Raw genomic sequence first — 22,162 nt, 5'->3', positions numbered from 1 at the left:
CGCGGATCTTTTAGAACGACGTGCCCCATCTTGATCTGCCAATATCTTTTTATCATGATGAAAAATCCACTTTGACTATCCACATGGCTTAACAATTTATTTAATAGTAATTGCCACAGTACGCCCTTAGAGCATCTCCAATGTTAGGGGTGGAGGTCATCCTATGTGGAGGTATAAATAACATATTTTTTATGGAGATCATTCACATATGAACAAAATAAATTAAATTATGACCTCCAGTCCTCAAGATTTTTATCTAAGAAATTTTAAATTAACATAGAGACAAATTGATGATGTTGAATTAGACCCAAGGTCATAGACAAAGTCTTATTTAGACTTTCTTTTCCATCTCCATGTAACCATGTCACAATTTCCAAGAACTTTGACCTTGTATTAGAGATGAATTTTGGTAAAAAAAAATCTTAAATCTTAAATGGCATATTTTTTTTTTTATGAATTATCAAATCTGAATCGGGGAAACAAGCTAACGCTAAACATTTTTTTAGACATTTCGTAAAAATAGAATTTCCAACTGAGAAAGAACCTAATCTAAAAGAACTAAAATATCAGCCCACACTCCACATATACAGCACACGTCTCCGTTTTGTTTTTTCCTCCGAAAAAATCTTTATCAGTTTCCTATTTGCCATTATATTTCCATTAACAGTGAATCTTTGATTATCAACGAAAAAAAGAAGGTCTGATTAGCAAGAGTCGGTAATTGACCTTTTCACCTGTGATTAGCTGAGGCCAAATCAGCCGTTTAATCAACTTAATCCTTGAAATAGTAGTTAGAAGAAGTATTTTCCTTCCCTTTACATTCTACAGTATTATATTTTAATACTCCACTTTTGTTTGTTTATCTCTTGGTAATACAGACTGTCTGACTCACTCTCTCTCTAGAAAATGAAACTAAAGTCTGATATTTCCAAATAGGTATATAATTGGGAGGGATTCATTCAAGACACTCCTTTCACTTGTTTTTGTTGGATTTATTATTCATCCATGGGTTTCTTCTTCTTCTTATCAAGAATCAAATTACAGATGAATCTGTAACTTTCTTCTTCTTCCTTCCTTAAATCCTGCAACAATCAACAATTTCTCTTTCTCTCTGTACATGTTGTTGCAGCAGAGTACTGACTGACAACACATGAGTCTGTTTTTTTTTTCTTTGTTCAGCTATAAACTCAACCACTTCTCTTTGAACTCTCAACCCCCAATTTGTATTTTTTATAGGTATCTTCAATTCAAAGTTTCAACTTTTTAAGGTTTTCTTTTTTTTTGTTGTTCATGATTTTGGGGGAAATGACAACGGTAATGGAGAAACAAGAACAAACCCATGTTGATATAGAACAACAACAGCAGCAGCAACTGTCAAATAGAGGTCGTTCTTCTTCTGCTGCTGCTGCTGCTTATGAAGAGAGTGATGGAGGTGCAAGTGATGGAAGTTTAAGTTTTTCAGATGCAGAAGATCATAGATCATGGCATTCTCCATATAATGGAGGTGGTAGTGGCGGTGGCGGTGGTGGTAATTCTTATGTAGATTGTGATAGATTATCTAATGTGTCTGATCTTGAAATTGGTACAGTAATTTCTGAACAACCAAACAGAAACTCATCTGTATCTTCAGATCGTGGTTCAGTAGTAGATTTAGAATCCGGTGGGGGTAATGATGCTCCAGAAATCAATAAGGCGGTGCAGCAGCATTTACCAAAAGTAGTAGTTGTAGTTGATAACAGTAGTAAAGATTGTAGAATATGTCATCTTAGTTTAGATAGTACTAATCAAGAGTCTGGCATTCCTATTGAACTTGGTTGTTCTTGTAAAGAAGATTTAGCTGCTGCTCATAAACACTGTGCTGAAGCTTGGTTCAAAATCAAAGGCAACAAGTAAGAATCCAACCCTTTTCTCTCATTTATCCATGAGTTTTATGTTTTCGTTTAAATTCGGTACTGGGGGGTTTTAGTAACAGTGCAGTAGTATAAAGAGATAGGGAATCACTTGCTTTAACAGAGAAAAGTAAAAGTTAAAGCAAATAAAAGGGCATCAAATCAAAAGCAGTATTAAGGAGAAAAAAATCCATGTTTTACCTCTTGTGTTCTTGTTCCTGAGTTCTATTTTAGTAGCACAAGTTTCTCAGCTCAGAGATTCTTTCATACTTTATCTGGTGGAGTTTGACCCTTGTTAATTCTGTGTCTTGTCCAGGAAAAGTATTTTGTTGCTAGTAGATGGATTTGATTAGTAGTTTGGTCTAAATTACTGGTATTCTGTTTGTTTGCACTTTCGAGTTGTTTTACGTTTGGTTTGATACCTATTCAAGATTCTCAAAGGAGGCATTGGATTGTCAATGCTGTATCGTTATCATTGGATATGGAATAAAGTAGGAATCAAATGAAAATAATGTCTCATAGAATAGTGAAAGTATCTTGAATTGTAGGTTCTGAAAGCTGAATTGTAGAATATTTTTCTACATGCTTTGCTGATATTCTTAGGTGTCTTGCTGTCTTTGTTTTAGTATGATCAGCACATAATGATGGTCAACCGGTAATGAGTAATTTAAGATGAGTAAAATTGCCACTGTTGAGATTTAGGCTAGCTTGTCTCAATGCAGATTGCTTAGCCATTTTTAGTTCCTTCCCACATTTTGATTAGGACAGTGAAGTCCAAGTGTGTTTGTTTAGTTTTGAACAACGCTTGAACTCCACAGTGGCATTGTCGGATGACCTGTAAAATTTCTATGTTACCTACATGAGCTAGTTTTTTGTTGTTAGTTTCCATTTCATGCTGAACAAGGGGTTGGAAATCATGATGGCAGGCAGTCACCGATGAAGATACTTGTCCATTGTAGTACTTAAGTTATCTGATAACGAAAGCTTAGGCAACTGTTCTAAGGAGCACAAGAGGGACCAATAACCCTTTATTCTTTGCAGTGCATAAACACTGAATTGCTCTAAAGTTGCATAACCATGTAACGAAAGCTTAGGCAACTGAATTGCTCTAAAGTTGCATAAACACTGAAGGCATTTAGGGAATAGTATCTGTTTAGCCAGTTGACTAGTTCATGACATAACGTTCTTCTTATAAAACTTCTGTGTATGTGATTCCTTTGGACAAGCTTCTTCCGGTATCATACTTCGGTTCACTAGAAGTAGTTTAAAATGGAAAGCTTACTTCCCATGCATTTTATGATCACGCAAAAGAATTGCAATCCTGTTTACTAATGAATTTATTATGCTACTCTGATTGTTTCAGGACCTGTGAAATTTGTGGGTCAGTTGCACGGAATGTAGTTGGTGTAAATGAGACTGAGTTCATGGATCAGTGGAACGAGACAAGTAATACCACTGCAGCAACTCCTGTACCAGCTACTGAGACCAGAAGCTTTTGGCATGGTCACCGCTTCTTGAATTTCCTACTTGCCTGTATGGTATTTGCCTTTGTCATATCTTGGCTCTTCCATTTCAATGTGCCATCATAAATTTTTATGGCGAAGTTATGGGGAAGGTCACATGGATCATACATGTGATGAGGGATTACAAACAACAAGGGAATTCCTTCTTAAGTCTGCTTGTTGTACTTTATATTCATGGGTATCTCACCCCATTTCTGGATCCATCGCTAGCTAGAGTTGGTCATATTTATACTTGTATGTTTTTCAGCTTATCAGAAGTTAGGAGCAGTCGGTGGTTATTCTATATATTATAAATTGTAAAATGTTGTCTCTGTGTTACCGGAACAAGTATTTCGTTACAGTTAATGTTATCATCGCTCCAATTCATCTGTATAAAGCTGTAAAATGTGTTTTCATAAGTTCTTCCACAATGAGTCCATGGATAGTATGACAAAAAGAATCTTATGTTAACATTTTGGAACATACAGCATTCTGTTACTGTCTTTCTGTTTTTCTGCAAGCTTGCAAGACAAGATTTTGACTGCCTTGGAAGAAAGGGGAGGAATCTGATGAAAAAGCTTAATTATCAACTTCCTCACTCCTTTGGTAGAAAAATTGAAGGCGCTACATCCAGCCTGGTTTTGGCCTCTTTTAACCAACATTGATTTGGCTTCTGGCAGAATATTGCCTGTTCTGGAAGTTGATGGAAGACAGCTTAATCATTGGGTTCCAACAATTAAAAGGCCAGTCGCGACAGCCTATTCCTAGACTGAGCCAATCTATAGTTCCACTTCCATACTCCAAATAAATCAAGATTTTAACCAGAATATCATGGGTTTGACATTAAAATTTCTCAGTTCATGCTCAAAATACACTGCTTTCGAGCTTCTAGGGAAACAAAGGATAGAAGAACTGCGGTTCACATGTGTAAAAGATCACAAACATGCAACAAAGCCCCTGCCTCAGCTGCGCGTAAAACCAGATATAAAAGAACTATGCAAAATGGCACATTTTACTTGCTAGAAGGATTTTAAGTTTGAGCTTGTAATAAAAAAACAAACTAATCATACATAATAACAGGTCAACATCTTTTTGGTAATCATTCTTCAGTTTCTTCAGTTTCCATGGCTTCAACAGGGGGATTCTCTTTATATTCTTTAACAGCTCCGTCCATAGTGCTCCTAATGTGTTGGCACATAGCCCTTAGATTCTGAAGTGCATCTTTCAGCACAAGGCCTGCATGAGCACCTAGAATACCCCATGAAACGGTAAATACAAGACAGAACCAGGTGGATCTCTTACACAAGGACAAGTAATAAAAACATGCAAATTGTAGAGGTTCCATGCCCTTTGTGGCATCGAAATACAGAATATCACGAATAAACACATGGGGACTTCTTATTACTAGAATGTTGAACTACATCCAAAGGTGTGTGCAGCGACCGAGCCAGGATTTTGTGTCCGGAGGGGATAATTTTTTATTTTCCACGGATATTCAATTCAATTGTGATAAAGAGATATATGGTAAAATATCTGAAGTGAGCAAAGCGTCCATCACACATTCTTTCGCTTGAAGCACAACGCATTGAATCAAATCTTTTCACACAATTATATTAGTTAGTCTACCATCTGTTTCAGGCTCTAATAAAAGTAGTGGACAGCAATCACAAAGACATTACTCATAGATGTAGAGAGTCATGGACTAATCTAATCTAATGCTAATGCAATCTAAAATGAAACTGATTAGCATTTCACTTTTTATGTCAATATCGTTCTAGTACTTCTAGTTTTCAACTAATCTAATTAGTCACAAAAGGATTCTACATTACATGTTTAGAACTACATATTATGTCACATACTAGATTAATTGAATGATGTAGACAATATTGTTCCAGTGCTTCTAGTTTTTGCATCAACATTTTTCTAAATGTTGAAATTCCAAGCGAACCAAATTACAAAATGTAGACAAATCAGCTAAGAGGATATTTGTCGTGGAGAGACCTTATCATTAAGAGGAAAAGGTTTAACCAGCGTATGAGTCAGAACCATATGGAAAAACAAAATCAGACACTACAGTTACATATGGAACACTAGCAAAAATAATCAGCTAAACAAGAACTAAATTCAATAGGAATTAACCAAGCACATGGAGGAACCAGACGTTTTAAGGAGCTTTACATTAGAAAGTTTTTGATAAAGTTTGATTAAAGCAGCATATATTCTCGCGTAATCCCGGTCGTTAAAAATTTCAGCCTCAACTAGTGACAGGAAGCTATCGAGAACAAAGTCTGCCGGTAACTGTGCTGCATAGTTAATGGTCAGCAGATTTGGTTCAAAAACCTTCGGTGTCTGATGAAACAGACGGCAATTCATAACGGACAATTGCTTCAGTGTAGGAGATGTAATACATTAACTTTAAAGTATTCAAAGTCACAGTGAAACAAGCTTAACTCTTCAAGGATAGGACAGTTTCAGTCAGGTTTTCATTCACGAAGTATCCTGATCCTTGAAAAGAAATTTTGTTTGGAGATTGAGAATGCCATTGTATATTCCAAGTCCATGTTATAGGGTTTTTCAGATGCTTCACTGTCTACAAATGGGCTAATCACAATTTTAACCTGGGGTACAGCCTAGGTAAGCCACCCCCCACACTGGGTGTGTGGTTGACAATTAACAAAAGCTGGTAAAAATGCTAGATTCCCAGGTAAACTTATCGAATAAACCAATGACATTGCAAGAAGAGAATTCAAGGTATACCTGTTGTCTGAACTCTTATGTTAACTTGCGCATCTGATGGATGGGGAATGCTGTACCCACAGAATACTACCCTTGGACTGCAAAAATGACATTACAATGCTCTTAGAGATACATCTATGTTCACATTGCTCATAAATACATTTTTTTTTGTTTTGAAAAGAATAAAAACTGTCAGCAAATTCTAAAATCCACTCAATTGCTGCAAACAAATAGAAAGTGTTTTAAAATACGAAAAGCAATTTTATTCAAAGACATTCTGGATTTTGGGTCCTTATGAAAGACACAATTAGAGCAGATATGCACAACAACATAATTTTATAAGGATTGTTATAGAGTACTTACTCTTGATTCAGTGTGAATCTAAGAGCATTAGCGAGAGTATGATCCTCATCAGTTAAACAGAAAGTAGACGATTTAATATCCCTAGTTCCGTGTTCCATTTCGGATATTACTGCAACCAAATCAAAACCAGATGAGAATTTACACTCACTAAACCAACATAAAACCCTAGTTCTTAAACCCTGAACCAAACAAAAAATCCAGATCTACCTTAAAAATCAACAAACAAGGAAACCGAAGAATTCTCAAAGAAACAAAGAAACGTACCTGAGAGATACAATTTACAGCTTTTTTCTTCTTAAGTTGTCTGGATGGATTGGAAGTTTGAGTCTGTCTGTGTATTCCCTTTAAACCCTAAAATAAGTGTTGGTAATATCAAGAATTTTCCTTTTATCTTGAACCGTTGGATATTGGGTTCCGTGATGAAATCTGGGACGTTTGATTTCCTTCGGCAAGTAAGTGGGCCCCGCTCTGGTACAGCATTCCAAACTTCAGTGGTCACACGACTCACACCAAAATATTGAGGGCCGAGCCCTTATTTAGGGTTTTTGATAATTTTCTCTGCAAGAAAGAAAACCTCTTGAGCACATTTGTTTACTTCGTCTTTGAGTAATTTCTGAGTCAAAGATTTTTATTCTAAAGGTTTTAGTTGAAATCAATTATCAATCTAATTTCAACTTTATGTATAGATCTTTGAAGTTTCTCGCGTCTGTATAATTTATCTATTTTCTGTTTGTGATTTCAGTCTCAATGGCTGCCAACAGTGCTCAAGCTGCGGCTCAAGCTGCTTTCGAGAAAGACCAGGTATAATAACAGACTTGAATTTCCCTAAGATGCCATTTTGATAGTTTACACTTGAATCTGGCCAAAGAGTCGTCTACCTAAGCGATTAGGTTATACCATTATGAATTTTGATAAACCTGTTAAGTTCAATTTTATTAATTTGTATGGTTGTTTTAGTTTGCTTGTCTTATGGTGAGTTCCTTACATGGCTGTGTTAATTGTGTAGATGTTTGGAATGGCTGCAAATGAAATGGAATATAGGGTTGATTTGTTTAACAGGTATGGGTCTCAATTCTAAATGCTACTGAAACTGTTACTTCTGCATTTTGGGTTGTGCGCAATCTTAAATCCTTCGATATGGTTGAGTATTTTGCACCAGTTATTGGTTTCATGGTTCATCGCTATTAGTTTATGCAAACTTGCGCAGGAATGTTACCTATGCTATGTAAAAGGTTTTGTGAAACATTCTGACTTTTTATTTTCTTTACAAATGTTTCTACCAGGCTTACTCAGACTTGCTTTAACAAATGTATTGAGAAGAGGTAGGAATGATTCTATCTTCTGATGTCTTCTTAAGTGTTGCCATGAATGGCTTGTTTAGGGTTTATCAGAAATCAGTTCATCCTTTTATTTTGCTTGGGACAACTAAGTCTAGTAATTCATAAAATATCCTGTTGTTTTTCAGATACAAGGAGGCTGAGCTAAATATGGGTGAGAACAGTTGCATCGACCGTTGTGTTTCAAAGTATTGGCAGGTAAATCGGTTGATCTCTTTTCGTTCTTTTATTATCCGATATTCCGATGCCTAAAACTTTGATAGTGTCTGAAAGAATGTTGCGAAGTTGATTTATGTTTCTTATTTCCACGTTCTCTTGCTGTTATCTGGATGTTTATATTCAATGTGAAACTAGGTTTTAGCAATTACTGAATTATGAAGTTGAAAATACACCAATTTTCGTTTGAAATCTATGGCCTTGCTTTTTGTGCTGTGAAATTCACCATTGCAAATAGCTGCAGCCAGAATTAAATTCACAACTTCCCTTTAGGAACTAGGGCATACATATTTATCCAGTCTTCTGCAGTGGGCTCAAGAACTATTTTTAATATCTTGTGACTTTTAGCTGTTCTGAAATCACAGTAAAAATTTTGAGAATCAGTGATCTTCCTAAATTTTTATCTGCTCTATCTCCTTTAGTTGCTGTAGTAGTAATAGTTGTTGAAATCAGTGGTGAAGAATCTCATACTTTTATGGTGTTGTGAGTTTGAACTTTGAAGATGTTGTTAAAGTTGAGACGATATGGATATATAATAGGAATCATGGACATCCGCTTTTGGGAACCTTATAATCCAATAGCCACTAGAAAATTTACTGATTGAGAAAGAACAATTTGAGCTCCGAGTGTCTTCGAAAATAAATGTTGATCGAGGATTTTTTTGTTTTTTTGTTTTTGCTGGACTCTTCTAAGCAAGCACATAGTTGAGTATGCGATTTTCTGCAACATCAAATTTTTGCAGCTGTGAAATCTCACATGCTGTGAGCTTGCTGCAAATTAAGCTGCGCCCATATGTTGTTTGTGGCTTTTTTTCTTTTTATTTTCGAAATTGTAGAGGTTTTGCCTTGTGCGATGGGTAATACTGCACTAGAATAAGTAAGTTTTTTTTTTTTTTGAAACTAATCAACATTTTTGGTTTACAGGTGACAAATTTAGTTGGCCAGCTCCTTGGTTCTAATCGACCTCCAATGTAAGCTGAAAGCTAACGGTGTCAATATGAAGGTTATTTCTTTTGTTTGTGATCCGCTGCGTGGACAGCAAAAATTTTCTGTTTTCGTAAATCAGCCATATTGCTCAAGTGAATTTTTAGTAGCGAACTTGACATGATAAGTGTGTTACTCATTTAGTTGATAAAAAAATTCGTTTTATTATTTGCTTTTATTGTAAGGAGCGATCTTACATACATACAAGGTCAAAATAGATGTAGAATAGTACTTTTGTTGACGGTTATATCTTTTACAGCTTGTGCATTTTTCTTTGTTAGAAATCATATGTTGTGGATTAGTCAGAGTCCTCTTTGCATTGCATCTAAAACCAACATCTGAAAGCAGATTGATGAAGTCTTCTTGGTTGGACTTGGCTGAGCTGATTATAAATTATGTTCTTCAAAAATATAGACATGTACAACTTAGCTGACCACTCTTGCTTGATTGTTGTTTTTCTATTGTGTTTGTCAAAATCACGGGCACGGCTAGCTCCCCCACTTGTTCTTGTTCTTCAAAAATGTAGAACATATCAAAATTGACCAAGTCCGCTCAGCCAATTATTCAAAAAATGTAGAACATACAGTGACTAGGTCCGCTTGGCCAATTATTCAAAAATGTAGAACATACAGTATCAAAATTGACTAGGTCCGCTTACCAATTAAGGGTTTTTAAAGAGTTGATTACGTTCTTCTTTTTTTTAGCCAATTATGTCAAGCTTTCTCTGAAACTTGAAACAAGAGGTCCAAATTCGGGAACCCCACAACAAACCGGGAGCACGTTCCGGCTCCCAAAACACATTATCTTGTTTTCGGTTTTGCTTTTTTATTTTATTTAACATTGGAGAAAAACTAAATTAAAGTCTACGGTCAACATTAACATTTTTCTTCTCTCTACGCCACTTCCCATCATGAGAAACTAATTTTTCCTTGAAATTGAAAATCAAGAATGGAAATCTCACCATTGGGTTTTCTTCTTGAAAACAAAGCTACTGATAATGGTGTTGCGGGTCCGTAAAAGCATTATGCTTGGTACAGGTGTTATCGGTACTATCCGGAATCGGAACCAACCTGATAAAATTGGATTCGGGTCCTAATAATATCGGTTCCGGTTTCCATATTAAATCTGATAAAACCCTTAAATACCGGTCGGGTTCGGATATTTGTTGGATTATTTAAATTCAACTATATTTTTGATAACCTAATTTTATATTTGTTATGTAAGCTTGATTTTAATAACTTTTCATATAAAATTGTTATTATATTTATGTAACTTTTCGAATGAAAACGTAATAAAATTGAAAAATGAAAAAAGAATTAAGCAAATCTACACGAGATCTTTCCATTTTAAATAAAATTAACAAGTAAAAAAAAATATCTGGGTAGCTTATACTCGGCAGGTGCCCACCGTATAATATCCGTTAGGACTCAACTCCTAATGGGTTACCCATCAGGTAGTGGTTTTGCTAGTGGGTCCAATCTTAGGACCCAAAATCGAACCCGGTTATGTTGGCAACAATAATGCTCTGTGGTCTTGATTATTAACTTTATTAATCCTTGATGGATATCAAGTATCACGCGGGATAAAAACGAAAAACTATGACCCTCCCGGCTCCCAATACCGGACGATATTAGGTATGAGTAATTTAAATTATTGTGGGTCCATGTTCTAATCAATTATGATTGTGTATTTTTTTTCCCTGACAAAAGCTTGTTTATTTTTTTAAAGTTAAAGAAGATTAAACAGAAAATCTCGGAAACAAAGAAGCGTTTAAAGTGAAAAAACGGGGTCTAATAACACCACCCAATATTTTGCTTAGCAATATGTATGGACTAACTACGAAATACTAGAGAATCAACCAGACAGTTAGACTCAATCTAGGTAAAAGTATCTCGAGGAGTTAATATCTCAATCTCTCGATTTAATCTTACTCAAGCAAACTGCGAGTCTCGAATAAAGAGAGATAACTTGGACGGTACCAAAGACCAATATCCAAGGATCAACCAATATCAATCAACAACCGTTAGGTCAGACTATCCAATTGATTGATCTAATGCACAACCTGTATTATTTCTATTATATCAACCAAAATATAATGCGGAAAGGAAATAACACAGACACCAGAATTTTGTTAACGAGGAAACCGCAAATGCAGAAAACCCCTGGGACCTAGTCCAGATTGAATACACATTGTATTAAGCCGCTACAAACACTAGCATACTCCAAGCTAACTTCGGACTGGACCGTAGTTGAACCCCAATCATTCTCCCACTGATCCAAGGTACAGTTGCACTCCCTACGCCTATGATCCCAGCAGGATACTGTGCACTTGATTCCCTTAGCTAATCTCACCCACAACTAAGAGTTGCTACGACCCAAAATCGCAGGTTTTAACAATAAACAAATCTGTCTCACACAGACAAGTCCATCAAAGGATAAATCTGTCTCCCACAGAAAAACTCTAAAGTTTTTGTTTCGTCTTTTGATATATAATCAAGGTGAACAGAAATCAATTGATAATCTGGTCTGATATTCCCGAAGAACAGCCTAGATTAATCAATCACCTCACAACAATCTTAATCTTATGGTACCTAAACAAGATGCCGTGGAATCACAAACGATGAAACGAAGATGTTTGTGATTACTTTTTATATCTTGCCTATCGGAGAACTCTCACGATCTCAAGACAATCAATATGATTGTACTCGAACGATAGAAGATGCAAGACCAGGTCACACAACTACGATAAAAGTAGTATCGGTCTGGCTTCACAATCCCAATGAAGTCTTTAAGTCGTTAACCTAGTTTTATAAGAAGAAAACCAAAGGTTAAAGGAGAATCGACTCTAGCACGCAAACTAGTATCACACGGACGTGTGGGGATTAGTTTTGCAAAGTTGCTAGATGTACCCTTATATAGTCTTTAAAATCAGGGTTTTCCTTAGTTACAAAGCAATCAATATCCACCGTTAGATGAAAACCTGATTTAGATCCAAGCTAATATTTCTCAACCTTTAGATCGAAAACTTAGCTTGTCGTACATAAATGACTGTACGTTTCTAGGTTTGTTAACCGCACCCAAACGTTTACATTGTTGGTTTAACCATAGTCTAACCGAAAGGTTAACCATATGAGCATTTCATACCAACCATGTTCTTCTTCACCATATAACTAGTTCAAATGTCTCACATGAACTAGTTAAAGAGTTGTTCAATTGAAAGGAAATCTTATGTAATTACACAAGACACAATTGAAGCAAAACGATTTGATTCGCTCGAATCGGTTCATGAACTTTATAGCCACGTTTTGCAAAAGCATTCCTTAGTTAAATAAAGATGAGTTCAAGAACAATCGTTTTTAGACATAACCTATTCAAGTTCGCGGACTTAAGTTCCCGGATGGAGTTCTCAAACTCCAACAGATATTCTCGGACGAGAACTTTCGCCAGTTCGCGGACTTGGATCACGCAATTCTCCGGTTCTCTTGATCAACAAAGTTCTTAGACTTCGGTTCAAGGAATACATTGGTTATATAGTCTAAACTCTCATTTCAATCATTGGAACATTCTCAGAGAACGTTATATAATTTGTTATTCACAAACCATTTTTTTCCAGAGCAATTTTCAAAGTGATTGAAACTTATCATGACTTTCGTCACTAGGCAAAGATAAACTTGGTCGAAGCAAAAAGCTTACCAACACATATTTCAAGATATAGATAGGCGAGGTATACTCGGCTCGAAATACCAAATGTGTATGATCTAGTCTATATATATAACATACGACTTTTGTCTCAAATAGTAGGAGATGGAATATATAGACTTTTGAGTGACAGATAAGTTCAAGTCTCCACATACCTTTTAGTCGATAATTTCCACCGGTTCCTTGAGTAGATCTTCTACTTGTATGTTGAATCGCCATGAAGTCCTTGAGCTCAACTACACTTACCATCCTAGTCTGATACTTAACTATTAGAGACTAGAAATCAATACTTATAGTTTTGATCAATAACATTGAAAAACATGCTTGAGATAGCAACGCATGCGAGTTTGACCGAGTTATGCTCTAACAATCTCCCCCTTTGTCAACTTTACTGACAAAACTATCAATGTATATGGAATACAAAAAAGATAATGAAATTTTAGTAGCTCCTATTCCATAAGTATAATCTTCAACATTGCTCGAAATCTTCGTCGCTTCCAAGTACTCCAATGATCCCAAAGGTTGTAAGTTTAGCATCGCTGTTGTTGAAGATCCGTAGCTATAACAATGAGAAAACATAATTCTCAATCATTGTTATACAGTATCATAGTATTATTACACAGTGTCAAGGTTCAATTGTATCACAACTTCAACAATATATACTATGGTGATATCTATCACTCCCCCTTAGTCAATACTCCATCTCAATCACGGAAACCACTCCCCCTTACACAATGATCCGAAAACCATATGTATTTGTAGTGTGAACTACATATTAATTCTCTCCCTTTTTGTCAATAAAATTGGCAAAGGTAAAAAGAATGAGATCATAATGAAATTTGCGTAAGAGACATTTCATGACCAAAAGAAAGAACACACATCAACTTATTTAGATGCAATCATATAGCCGAAGCTAAGAGCATTCATCAAGGAGTTTAAAGATACAAGATAACCCCTCTAAAATTCCACAGCCGCACACCCCTCAAGATATGACCATTAAGCACAAGTTCAAAAGAACTCTCCCCCATTTGATGTCATTCCTAAGGGAACAACAACGAGCGACCTTAATTTCAAGAGAAACAAAGGATTTTTATTGGATTCCAAAACCATGTGAACGATTTTTATATCCGAAAACTCAATCAAATTAACCACAAGTAAACCCATGATTAATTTAATCGGTAAACATAATCAAATTAACCACAGGTGATCAATTTAATTGATTTGGCTCAATATAAGTAAACTTATGGAACCACGACTAAGATAACCATATAAGAGTGTGATTGGCTTAATCGTTCATATACTCAACACAAGAAGAATCTTACGGAGTATGGAATTACTCAACTAGACTAATTACAAGAGAACCCATAATTAATCTAATTGGAATACACAACCAAACGAATCACAAAAGTAATCAATTTAATTGTCATTTGTTTTGCTCAACATAAGAGGACTTACGGAGCAATAACTAAATAACCAAACAAGATGATTAATTTAGTTCCAAATGCTCAACATAAAGTACCTTACGGAACAACCAACCAAGCTAATCAAAAATTAATCAACTTAGTCGTATCGTGCTCAACATAAGACACATTACGGAGCCTCACAGTAATACATAAAAAATGGATCAATGAAGATCAATAACGTGGAATACACAAGGATTCATTCTATCTTTCATCACTATTTGCATAACGATATTTAATAGACATCATCCTTATCCACAAAAGATTTTAACCTATCTTCCATTAAAGAATTGACAATATAGGCTTAACTTTTGTATATGTCAAAAGTCTATTCATTCTTAAAACCATTAAACGAATACCGATCATGAACGACTTTACTTTTGAAAAAATATGGGACAACATAGTTCACGGACGTAAACACAAAAATCACATAACCCATTGCAATATAACAAATCATAAAGATTAAATACTACAAACCATCATCCTCCAAATATTTTTAGAATTTAAAACCAATAAACCTAAAAAAATAAACAAGAAGATGAAAATAATATCTATGTGTAGTCACAATCATCGATATTCAAAGCACTAGTTATTCTTCCAACTAAGCCAAACGGAAAATATACTAGGAAACAAAGAAAAAAACAACAAGCTAAAGAAAAACAGACCCAGCAATGTCCGAACACGAACTAAGACATGGGCATCTCAGAAACTTCATGAGACTCGGGATCTTTGAGCTTGTGATCCACAACATTCATTGCAACATTAGAGAGATAATTCTCTTTGCGAAGATCATTGATGTAAGACTTTATGAGACCAAGGTCAGCAGTAACCTTTTCCAACTCAGTTGTCAATGCATCAAGATTTTTCAGAGTAACAATGATCTCTTGTTTTGCTTCCCCAAAGTACTTAAGAAAGTCGTGAACAACTTCAGCAGAAATCATATCATCCTGTTCAGCATCCTCATGGACATATGCAAAGTAACATGAAGCATTTGGATGATCTTCATACACAAGAGTTATTTTCTTCTTAGACTCGAAAATAACACCTTTGTCAACGAATCCTCTTGCAAAACCACCATAGCAAGATGAAGAACCAGACATAATTGACAATCCCAGAAACCACCTAGAGTTCGCGTACGTGATATTTGCAACTCAAAAGGTATTTAAAGGTTTCTGGAAGAAGGGATTTTAGGGTTAACACCGTTGAATCATGCCAAAGTAAGAATACCCGTACGAGTGTAACATTACCCAAAAGAAACCCCCAAAAAAAAAAACTCTTGATACAACTAATAAACTCAAGATGAGTAGTCGTATCAAGGACCAGAGAAAGAAGAAAAAAAACTTCCTAATCAAAGAGAAACGACAACTTAGAGCCATAACCCATACTTTAAGTGAAACAGGTTTGCAAAACTTTTGCTATGGACGATAAGAAAATAACTCCACTTAATAGACTCATCAACTGAAAGCATACCTAATTAATAACACATCTTACTCAAGAGGATTTTTATGAGTAAGTTCTTTAAACCTTGTGATTAATTAGCACAAGTATGAGCAACATGCTCATCCAGAGATTTGTGTTTATGTTCACGTTTCTTTTTCCTCCTGAGATTTGAGAGTGATCCATTGTTATGTGAGAAATTATCATAAAACTCACCGTCATCAAAATACGAGACAAGGTTTGAGTTCTTACCAGAAGAATTCGGATTTGATTAGGAAAATAACCTATTGACAAAATCTTTATGTCCTTCTATTATCTTCTTCATATTATCTCCAATTTCTTTAATTTTTCTTCTTTCATCTGAACTTCCTTTCTCAACAGGAGCAGCATTGTTTTCAGATACCATTACAGGATCTTCTTTTAGACAATGTTTATTCAGACGTCTGTCTTGTACTTGAGTGTTCGAGGAAATTATTGAACTGACTTTCCTGGTAAAATACACAGGGTAGGTACGAAAACCGATTGTTTTGGCCATACGTATGTCAGTTACACCTTTAAGAATTAAATCTAAGGTGTGTTGAAGTTGATTCAAGGAGCCTTTCTTCAACTTAGAGGCTCCCTTCCGGTTAGCAGAACACTTCGTCTCACAGACAAGACACACTTTCTGCTCACCAAGGTGATTAGATAATACAATATTAATCTCATCGTTAGAAGATTTCTTCCTTTCATTTGATGTGCAACCTTTTTGATTGAAGATGAGGTCGGGAACATTCGTTTTACAAGAAGGGACTTCTATTTTTCCATCTGAGCAAGAACCATTTTTTTTGTCAGAAGTAATCGACATATTAGACTGCTTTGAATATCCTTGAATAGAGAGATTTCTCAAGCGATGTTCAATTTCCAAGGCATCTCTTCTGAGGCTAGCTTCAAGAGACGTACACGAAGACTCATCAGAATTTCTGTTGGATTTGCAATCTCTTATATCACCAAGTAGAGCATCGACGTGATGTTTTAACCGACTAAATCTATCTGCTTGGGTTCTAGAAAGATTTAGAATCAATTGACTCTCTTCAGCTGTTTCCAGTTCATTTGAAGGGTAATCGGAAGAACATATGTTGGTGTAAGACTGTCTCGTCAGTATAGAAGGTTTATTTATATTCAAGATAGTAGAACCCTTCTCTTTAATAGAGTTAGCCGAGATATTATTCTTATTTCTGGTGACGCGTTTATCAGAGATAGTACTCTTATCCATAGAGTCAGATTGCTACAAATACAAACTTATAAGGTCTTAAACGTGTTTGCATGCTCTGATACCAATTGAAAAATCGGGGGGATAAAAACATCACCCAATATTTCGCTTAGCAATCTGTACGGATTAATTCCTAAATACTTTATAGAGATTCAACTAGACAATTAGACTCAATCTAGGTAAAAGTATCTCGAGGAGTTAATATCTCAATCTCTCGATTTAATCTTACTCAAGCAAACTGCGAGTCTCGAATAAATAGAGATAACTTGGACGGTACCAAAGACCAATATCCAATGATCAACCAATATCAATCAACAACCGTTAGGTCAGACTATCCAATTGATTGATCTAACGCACAACCTGTATTATTTCTATTATATCAACCAAAATATAATGCGGAAAGCAAATAACACATATACCAGAATTTTGTTAACGAGGAAACCGCAAATGCAGAAAAACCCCGGGACCTAGTCTAGATTGAATACACATTGTATTAAGCCGCTACAAGCACTAGCCTACTCCAAGCTAACTTCGGACTGGACCGTAGTTTAACCCCAATCATTCTCCCACTGATCCAAGGTACATTTGCACTCCCTACGCCTCTGATCCCAGCAGGATACTGTGCACTTGATTCCCTTATATGATCTCAACCACAACTAAGAGTTGCTACGACCCAAAATCGCAGGCTTTAACAATAAACAAATCTGTCTCACACAGACAAGTCTATCAAAGGATAAATCTGTCTCCCACAGAAAAGCTCTAAAGTTTTTGTTTCGTCTTTTGATATATAATCAAGGTGAACAAAAATTAATTGATAATCCGGTCTGATATCCCCGAAGAACAGCCTAGATTAATCAATCACCTCACAACAATCTTAATCTATGGTACCTAAACAAGATATCGTGGAATCACAAACGATGAAACGAAGATGTTTGTGATTACTTTTTATATCTTGCCTATCGGAGAACTCTCACGATCTCAAGCCAATCAATATGATTGTACTCGTACGATAGAAGATGCAAGATCAGGTCACACAACTACGATAAAAGTAGTATCGGTCTGGCTTCACAATCCCAATGAAGTCTTTAAGTCGTTAACCGAGTTTTAGAAGAAGAAAACCAAAGGTTAAAGGGGAATCGACTCTAGCACACAAACTAGTATCACACGGACGTGCGGGGATTAGTTTTGCAGAGTTGCTAGATGTCCCCTTATATAGTCTTTAAAATCAGGGTTTGCCTTAGTTACAAAGCAATCAATATCCACCGTTAGATGAAAACCTGATTTAGATCCAAGCTAATATTTCTCAACCGTTAGATCGAAAACTTATCTTGCCGTACACAAATGACTGTACGCTTCTAGGTTTGTTAACCGCACCCAAACATTTACATTGTTGGTTTAACCATAGTCTAACCGAAAGGTTAACCATATGAGCATTTCATACCAACCATGTTCTTCTTCACCATATAACTATTTCAAATGTCTCACATGAACTAGTTAAATAGTTGTTCAATTGCAAGGAAATCTTATGTAATTACACAAGACACAATTAAAGCAAAAACGATTTGATTCGCTCGAATCGGTTCATGAACTTTATAGCCACGGTTTGCAAAAGCATTCCCTAGTTAAATAAAGATGAGTTCAAGAACAATCGTTTTTAGACATAACCTACTCAAGTTCGCGGACTTCAGTTCCCGGATGGAATTCTCAAACTCCAGCAGATATCCTCGGAAGAGAACTTCCGCTAGTTCGCGGACTTGGATCACGCACTTCTCCGGTTCTCTTGATCAATAAAGTTCGCAGACTTCGGTTCAATGAATACATTGGTTATATAGTCTAAACTCTCATTTCAATCATTGAAACATTCTTAGAAAATGTTATATAGTTTGTTATTCACAAACCATTTTTTGACAGAGCAATTTTCAAAGTGATTGAAACTTATCATGACTTTCTTCACTAGGCAAAGATAAACTTGGTCGAAGCGAAAAGCTTACCAACGCATATTCCGAGATATAGATAGGATAGGTATACTCGGCTAGAAATACCAAATGTGTATGATCTAGTCTATATATATTTCATACGACTTTTGTCTCAAAGAGTAGGAGATAAAATATATAGACTTTTGAGTGACAGATAAGTTCAAGTCTCCACATACCTTTTAGTCGAGAAGTTCCACCGGTTCCTTGAGTAAATCTTTTACTTGTATGATGAATCTACATGAAGTTCTTGATCTCAACTGCACTTACTATTCTAGTCTAAGACTTAGTTGTAAGAGACTAGAAATCAAGATTTATAGTTTTGATCACTAACATTGACAAAATGCTTGAGATAGAAACGCATGCGAGTTTGACCGAGCTATGCTCTAACACAAAGTGCTTGTTACACTTATCTCATTATATTGATCTGAGTTATTGGTATCAACCAACATTATGACGGACCGGAAAATTACGTCTTTCGCGCGTTGCCCAACATGCCGTAACTTTCCCGATGCGCCATGATGAAGCTATGATTCGGGCCTTAAATCCAGACAAATGCATGCTCATTTTCCCTCGCAGGCATGCTCGACGAGAATGACGCGGCAAACTTAGCTTCCACGCCGTTCCAACTTACCCTTATTCCGCAGAGGGTTTCTCAAGAAAATAATAACTTTCTTAATACGGCAATAACGACCTTTTGAAGCCCTAAACGATGGAATTTGGCTAAAATTCTGGTGACCATGTGGATTTATACATCAATATGTCTTGATCTTTGGGTCGTTTCCCATCAAAATGGACTCCTCTTGAGCTAAGTTACGACACTCAGGTTTTTAGCCTATGTCGAACGCATTGATTGGAAGTATGAGCATCCAGTGAATGGAATGCAACTTGCCTCATCAAGTTTGGACACAATCATCTCTTGCATCGAGTTACTGATCCAGATGATATGAGAGGCCAGAATTTCGCAATCATCTCCCAATTAGATGATATGAGCAACAAAGTGCTGGACCGGAAATGCTGCAACTCATTGCGGATGCCTACGTACCCTTCCCTACTCTAAAAGGATCAAGCATATACCGTATTTCATCTTGAAGGGACATAAAACTTAAACCGACTTGTTTGCGAGGCTGTGGCCAAGCAATAATGATAATGGCCTAGTCCGTATAGGCCGTTTTGTAAAAATACATCCAAGTGATGCATGTTTGGTCCGCAATATGACATAAATATTTGTAAGCATCAAATTCCCTCTTCGCGAGGCTACAAAACTATAAATGAGCCTTAGGCATCATTTATACTCTTCCGGATAAGCTATGAAGCTTACTTAGTGCATGGTCCGCATATGCACCATCAACCAATTACCCCTCCCTATATATGTTAACTTTACATTTTTACAACTTATATTAGAGGAGCAAAAATCATTCATCAACTCCCCAGGTCGTGATGGCTTCACCTCACCACCATGGCCAACAACGATGTACGGCCGTGATGGTTGTATGTTCAATTTTGGCTCACAGTCCAGTTCTAATGTCCGGCCATGACGGCTGGACATTTCCTGAGCCAGGTCCCGTGAAGGGACGTGATGGTTGTACTTCCGTCTTTGGCCCATAAGACACTCCAATGTCTAGTTGTGATGGTTGTACACCTCTAAGGCTATCTCACTTGGTGCATGGTCCGTAGATGCACCTTCAACCAAGTACCCGTCCCTATATATTTTTACTTGACATTTTTACAACTTGAATTGGGGGACCAAAAATCATTCATCTACTCCCCATTTTACTATTCATGGTCGTTGCCATGTATTTCTGAATAAGCGGCCAAGATGGATTTCCACTGCCAATGCCAACTACGATGTTCAACCATGTTGGTTGTCCGCTGCCAACCCGACGTCCATCCATGATGGTTATCCGCTGCCGACCCGATGTCCATCCATGTTGGCTTTCCGCTGCCAACCTGATGTGCATTCATGTTGGTTGTCCACTACCAACCCGATATTCAGACATGTTGGCTGTATTGGCTGTCCGCTGCCGACCCGATGTCCAGCCATGTTGGCTATTCACTGCTAACCCGATGTCCAGCCATGTTGTCCATTCACTGTCAACCCGACGTCCACCCATGTTGGTTGTCCGCTGCCGACCCGATGTCCAGCCATGTTGGCTATTCACTTCCAACCCGATGTCCATCCATGTTGGCCATTCACTGCCAACCCGACGTCCAGCCATGTTGGCTGAAATTTCCAACCCAATGGCCAAGGGACAATGCTCCTTTTTCTACTAAACGGAAGCTTCGGATGAAGCTTCATCTCGGGCCATGACGCACCCTTTAGCATGCGCCATGCTAGAAAATACGGGGTGTTACAAACATATTGGTAACTTCATCGGTAGAAATTTGAAACATAGATTGAAAAGAAAGTTGACAGTCTATAGTAAGTACAAAATTGATGTAATCTGGCATCTTTACCCATTGTTATTTATGGATTCCTCTTTTGCGTGCTTCCTTTGCCAGTATATCAGCAACCGCATTATATCTTCTATGATTAAATTGAATGTCCAAAAAAAAATCCACATTTTTTTGTTTGTAAATAAGACACATTAAAAAACTAAGATTCAGAAAGAATCATGGTTACAAAAGAAGTAGAGCCATTTAATCTGGGATTGTGAGAGCCCTCAATATTAGATTTATCTACTAAAATTTGTCTTAGACTACAGACAAGGAGAGAGTTTTCGCAATCAACAATTGAGTTAAAGTCCTTGCAAACTTTGTTAAAATATCCGCCACTTAATTTCCCAACCTAGGGACAAAAAAGAAACCCAAAAAATTGGAGCAAAGATGACCTATTTTATTTGCTTCATTAAGACAGACTTTAGCACGCCAGGAGATGTCTGAATTATGTCCATAAATGTAGTTGAAGATACTTTCACAATCTCCTTCAATGCTAAAGTTTTGAATATGCTTCTCCTTGGCCCAAATTACCGCCCATAGCTTCTACCTCTTGTGGATATGAACCTGCTGATTTTCATGCTCGTCCTCCTTCACAATCTCCTGCATCAACAACCTAAACACCCAATCACATATCCCACTCCACGTTGAGAGTTGCCATTACCTCCCCTCATATTGGTCGGTGAACGAGACCCTCGCTCCTGATTGGCTTAAAAACAAGTTAACCCCTTTACATTTCGTGGCCGTTAATTTCTAATGGAATTTATTCGACCCGATGTCCAAGATTTAATAAAAAAAAATTAATTTTTTTTTTAGAAAAGGAAAACCTTTGTGAAAATCTAATTATTTCACTATTTTGATTTTTAATGCTAAATTAAAGTT

The 22,162-nt window shown here is 36.6% G+C and overlaps 3 protein-coding genes across 3 annotated transcripts; 2 read left to right on the top strand and 1 right to left on the bottom strand.

Annotated features, from left to right (window-relative positions):
- The first annotated feature begins 881 nt into the window (after positions 1 to 881).
- On the top strand, positions 882 to 3,804 carry LOC113323005. Its single transcript, XM_026571232.1, has 2 exons — positions 882 to 1,889; positions 3,253 to 3,804. Exons 1-2 carry the CDS (start codon positions 1,291 to 1,293, stop codon positions 3,476 to 3,478), a joined length of 825 nt encoding a protein of 274 aa, XP_026427017.1. The 5' UTR covers positions 882 to 1,290; the 3' UTR covers positions 3,479 to 3,804.
- A 402-nt stretch (positions 3,805 to 4,206) lies between these two features.
- On the bottom strand, positions 4,207 to 6,830 carry LOC113323282 (DNA-directed RNA polymerases I and III subunit RPAC2-like). Its single transcript, XM_026571567.1, has 4 exons — positions 6,755 to 6,830; positions 6,491 to 6,599; positions 6,149 to 6,225; positions 4,207 to 4,639 (listed from the first exon to the last, which is right to left on the bottom strand). The coding sequence occupies exons 2-4, from the start codon at positions 6,586 to 6,588 to the stop codon at positions 4,491 to 4,493; spliced, it is 324 nt and encodes a 107-aa protein (XP_026427352.1). The 5' UTR covers positions 6,589 to 6,599; positions 6,755 to 6,830; the 3' UTR covers positions 4,207 to 4,490.
- A 163-nt stretch (positions 6,831 to 6,993) lies between these two features.
- Positions 6,994 to 9,293, top strand: LOC113323267 (mitochondrial import inner membrane translocase subunit TIM10-like). Its single transcript, XM_026571555.1, has 6 exons — positions 6,994 to 7,129; positions 7,233 to 7,291; positions 7,497 to 7,549; positions 7,774 to 7,812; positions 7,956 to 8,025; positions 8,967 to 9,293. Exons 2-6 carry the CDS (start codon positions 7,238 to 7,240, stop codon positions 9,015 to 9,017), a joined length of 267 nt encoding a protein of 88 aa, XP_026427340.1. The 5' UTR covers positions 6,994 to 7,129; positions 7,233 to 7,237; the 3' UTR covers positions 9,018 to 9,293.
- Positions 9,294 to 22,162: the final 12,869 nt, after the last annotated feature.

The sequence above is a fragment of the Papaver somniferum genome, chromosome 11 (genome assembly GCF_003573695.1).
Source record: "Papaver somniferum cultivar HN1 chromosome 11, ASM357369v1, whole genome shotgun sequence".
Lineage (NCBI taxonomy): Eukaryota > Viridiplantae > Streptophyta > Magnoliopsida > Ranunculales > Papaveraceae > Papaver > Papaver somniferum.
This window is presented reverse-complemented; position numbering and strand designations above follow the sequence as displayed.

What these genes read in the sequence shown, in the direction of transcription:
- LOC113323005 (XM_026571232.1), top strand. Translation starts at nt 1,291, where the DNA reads ATGATTTTGGGGGAAATGACAACGGTAATGGAGAAACAAGAACAAACC. An exon ending in TTCAAAATCAAAGGCAACAA is followed by an intron (nt 1,890 to 3,252) that starts GTAAGAATCCAA and finishes TGATTGTTTCAG; the next exon opens with GACCTGTGAAATTTGTGGGT.
- LOC113323282 (XM_026571567.1), bottom strand. Translation starts at nt 6,588, where the DNA reads ATGGAACACGGAACTAGGGATATTAAATCGTCTACTTTCTGTTTAACT. An exon ending in AGATTCACACTGAATCAAGA is followed by an intron (nt 6,226 to 6,490) that starts GTAAGTACTCTA and finishes TCATTTTTGCAG; the next exon opens with TCCAAGGGTAGTATTCTGTG. An exon ending in CATAAGAGTTCAGACAACAG is followed by an intron (nt 4,640 to 6,148) that starts GTATACCTTGAA and finishes GGGGTATTCTAG; the next exon opens with GTGCTCATGCAGGCCTTGTG.
- LOC113323267 (XM_026571555.1), top strand. Translation starts at nt 7,238, where the DNA reads ATGGCTGCCAACAGTGCTCAAGCTGCGGCTCAAGCTGCTTTCGAGAAA. An exon ending in AGGGTTGATTTGTTTAACAG is followed by an intron (nt 7,550 to 7,773) that starts GTATGGGTCTCA and finishes TGTTTCTACCAG; the next exon opens with GCTTACTCAGACTTGCTTTA. An exon ending in GTGTTTCAAAGTATTGGCAG is followed by an intron (nt 8,026 to 8,966) that starts GTAAATCGGTTG and finishes TTTGGTTTACAG; the next exon opens with GTGACAAATTTAGTTGGCCA.